Source organism: Pogoniulus pusillus, chromosome 37 (genome assembly GCF_015220805.1).
Source record: "Pogoniulus pusillus isolate bPogPus1 chromosome 37, bPogPus1.pri, whole genome shotgun sequence".
Classification (NCBI taxonomy): domain Eukaryota; kingdom Metazoa; phylum Chordata; class Aves; order Piciformes; family Lybiidae; genus Pogoniulus; species Pogoniulus pusillus.
In genome coordinates this window covers 9541858-9545813 of record NC_087300.1, presented here as the reverse complement: position 1 = coordinate 9545813, position 3956 = coordinate 9541858, and the positions used below count along the sequence as shown (strand labels likewise).

General features: G+C 49.6%; 1 protein-coding gene across 1 annotated transcript; it reads left to right on the top strand.

Annotated features, from left to right (window-relative positions):
- The first annotated feature begins 381 nt into the window (after positions 1-381).
- On the top strand, positions 382-3755 carry PTAFR (platelet activating factor receptor). Its single transcript, XM_064172435.1, has one exon. It carries the CDS (start codon positions 382-384, stop codon positions 1441-1443), a length of 1062 nt encoding a protein of 353 aa, XP_064028505.1. The 3' UTR covers positions 1444-3755.
- The last annotated feature ends 201 nt before the right edge of the window (positions 3756-3956 follow it).

The following is a 3956-nucleotide window of genomic DNA, read 5'->3' as shown; positions in this document are numbered from 1 at the left end:
CAGTGCTGGATGAAGACACAAAGGCTGGTATGGTCTGGAAATGAGATCAAAGAGAGGACCAAGGGGAAAGGGCTGGTTTCTGTGACTGGAGGTGACTCCAAGGCTGCTCCAAGGAATAGAATCATAGAACTATAGAATGGTTTGGGTTGGAAGGCACCTTAAAGGTCATCTAGTTCCAACCTCCTGCCATGGGCAGGGCCACCTCCCACTAGCCCAGCCCTGGAGCAGAGCTGCCGGTGCTGCAGCCAGCCACGGGTGACAGGTGGGGTTTGTCTCAGCCATGGCACCGTAACCATCAGGTCATTTCATGTCTGTGCTTCCAGGTGAGAAGAAAAGCTCCAGCAGGACATTCTGGTTCAGACCTGCCTGCTCAGTACCACAATGTCTGGAAAGGGTAAGGCTGGTGCCGAAGGTGCTACTGACTCCTACATTTCATGCCACATAGACTCTGAGTTTCGCTACAGCCTCTTCACTGTTTTCTACAGCATCATTTTCATCCTGGGCTTCGCTGCCAACTGCTACGTGCTCTGGATCTTCAGCCGCATCTACCCCACCAAGAAGCTCAATGAAATCAAGATATTCATGGTGAACCTGACGGTGGCTGACCTGCTCTTCCTGGTCACGATGCCAATGTGGATTGTTTACTATCACCACCATGGAGACTGGATCATGCCCGAGTTCCTCTGCAATGTGGCTGGCTGTTTGTTTTTTGTTAACACCTACTCCTCTGTGGCCTTTCTGATGGTCATCACCTACAACCGTTACCAGGCTGTGACCAACCCCATTAAAGCTGCTCAGCTCACCACTCAGAGGAGAGGAATCTACTTAGCAGCAGCTATCTGGATCATCATAGTAGGCAGCTCCTTGTATTACCTCTTTGACAACAACACTAACCAGGAGGAGGTGGACTCGAGAAATTTCACGCGGTGCTTCGAGCGCTACGACTCCTCTGGCAGCGTCTCGGCTGTGCTTGCCATTCATGTCATCATCTGCGTCCTCTTCTATGTCATCTTCCTCTTCATACTAGGCTGGAACATCATCATCATCAGGACCCTGTTCTCCAAGTCAGGGCAGCCACGGAAGAGCACCCACGTCAAGCAGAGGGCACTCTGGATGGTTTGCACAGTGTTGGCTGTGTTCATCATCAGCTTTGTGCCTCATCACATAGTGGACCTGCCCTGGACCCTGACTGTCCTGGAGCAATGGAAGAAGGAGAACTGTCAGCTGCGCCAGCAGCTCAACGACGCTCACCAGCTGACCTTGTGCCTTTTAAGTACAAACTGTGTGTTGGATCCTATCATCTACTGCTTCCTCACCAAGAAGTTCCAGAAGCACGTTTCAGAGAACCTGAAAAGCATGAAAGGGAGCCGCAAGTGCTCCAGGCAGACCACAGACACAGTGATTGAGGTAACCATTCACCAGGAGGATGCCATTGGGATCTAGTTCAGCTCTATTCTGACTGCAGGCTGAGGTGTGTGAATCAGTCACTCAGCTCAGGAAGACACACTGGGGGACACAGCAGAGGACCAGGATGTTACCTTTCTCTTTCCCCATTGGACAGCAGAGTGGATGCTCAGATCTTCAGCCACATGCAGCTGGTAGAACTGGAACCTGTAGTAACCTAGCAGAAGAACATCTTCTGTTGTTGCTTATGGGCACTAGGCACAGCTCAGACAATCTGGTTTTATGTGAAAGAAATTTACCACTGAGTCTCTGCAGGGAGCAGCAGAAGCTAAGTGCACTGAAATTATCCACTGGGTCAGCCCAGAGAGCACTGTCCCTGGGCCTCTGCCTGACAGCTCCCATGGAGAATCCAGTGTCAAAACTGGAAGAGATTTCTAAAACACCTGGAAGAGCAGACTGAGCTGCTAGTGCCAAGTGACTTTTCTAAGCAGCTTGTGTGGTTCTGTGAAGAGAATCTGAGCTAAAGAAGCTCTTGCATGGCTAGAAGGAAGGTAGTTCATAGAGGTCTCTAAATGCTATCGAAGAGATCTGCACCTCTGATCTCTTCTTACCTGCTCTCATGGTCTGCTGGGGTCCATACTTGACAGATCTCTGGAAGTGCCCATTATGATCACTGGCATTTGCTCTCAGTAGGCAGAAAGAGGAAAAGGAACAGGCAGTGCCTCAGCCCCATCCCAGATCAGCATCACATCTCTGCCCTGGCTTATTGTATGAGAGGAGAGCTGACAACCAGTAGCCTCCTGCACTCAGTGTAGGAATTTCTGACTGAGTGCATGTGTCTGTAGAATCCAATTGTGAGATCTGGAGGCTCCAGATAACAGAAGGTTGTTGTCAGCAGGGGCATTATGATAAGAAAAATGAAAGCTAAAAGTGCTTCAGTATCTCTGTTCTTACTTAGTTAAATAATGGTTGTAGCAGGCAACTGCACCTCATTCCTTCCCCTGCTTTTGTATTTCTGCTATGAGGAATGATGCTGATTGCTTCTTGATGTCCTATCACAAGTGAAGTGCTAGGTGAGGTCATGGTCACTGTCCAAGGCCTGCAGAGAAACAGGCTGCAGAGCACCACAGGTAATTCACTCACTCAGGGCTGGCTGCAGTCAGTTGGGGGCCAGGATGCTGTTTCCTGGGGGTGCTGAGTTGTTTCCTGTCATGAGACACTGCAGGTTCCTTTTCTGACCCAAATTGCTCAATCCAGCACAGGAAATTGGGCAGGGAACTTAATTGTTTTCACAAATGGTTTTGGTTCCCTAAACTAACGGGAGAGCCTGGCAATGACAGGAAAAGTGTTTCTGCCCCACAGCTCTGCTAATCTGTGTGCAGGGACTGCAGCCTTCTTACACCCACCAGAGAATGTGAAAGGTGACCTCCAGGCTCTCCAAATACAGGACCAGCTGGTATCAGACTTTGCCTACACTTGGTGGACATAGAGGTCCTGTTGATGCATCTCCTGAATATTCCCAGGCAACTCCTATGCTTACTTAAGAACTAAGAGATTTCTTTTTCTATTCCAGGCCCAGTGCTAGGCAGAGGAAAGAATCTGATCACAAAGTGAATGCATTTCCCTCCTGGTGCTAGCCTCTGCTCCAGTAATGGCCGCCATACAGAACACCTGCTGGCACCTCTTAGCAGAAAGCTAATGGCCTGGCTGTGCCCCGTGGGCAGAGCAGTCTGAGTCTGCAGTCACCTGAGCCACAGCACGCAGCAAGGGAGGGCATTTAAAGGCTAAATCCCACTTGCTGGAGGAATCTGCCTCTGTATTTCTGCCCTCTCAACCTGGCATATTCTGGCTGAGGAGCTCTGGCAGATGAGGTGGAGGTGTCCCCTTTTCCCCTCACCACCTAATGCAGTAATGGATGGAGCTCTCTTGCTTCACAGCCCCTGAAGCACTGGGCGGGTGAAATTTGGCAGCTCCTAAGAGGAAATGGAAAGGGATTTTAGGTGGAGATGTGGTAAACCTGTGACCTTCTTCTATTGGTTCCTGGAAAGCTTGCAAAAGAGCTTACAGTTTTGGATACTTATGGTGGGTGAAGAACATGTTCTGTGCCAGAGAAAGAGCTGTAAGGCCAGGGTGGGCTCAGAGGACAAATGTAAACCTGCACCTGAGAAAAGGGATGAGGAGGAAAAGGCCCTTCAGGGCCTGTACTGCAGTAACTAGGTTGGTAACAATGCACTTCTGAAAAGCAGTCTGAGATTCTCCTTCTGCCCCTGGAATTGCTTTCTCTGTGTTACCACAGTGCTGCTTTGCTCTGCTCTGCAATAAACCGGATCCTCAGAAGATCCTCTCTTGAAGGAAGTGTGTTCCCCAAGTGTTTGGCCCTCAAATTTTGCCCACTTCCCATCTTCCTGTATTCATGCTCAAGGCAAGATCCTCAGTACCACACAGACTAGGTCTGGTGTGGTTTTTAAACTCATAGGTGAAATCTAAGGCTCAGCAAGTTCTGACCTACAAGGGAAGGGGAAAGAAATTATATGACAGAGGAAACAACTTCC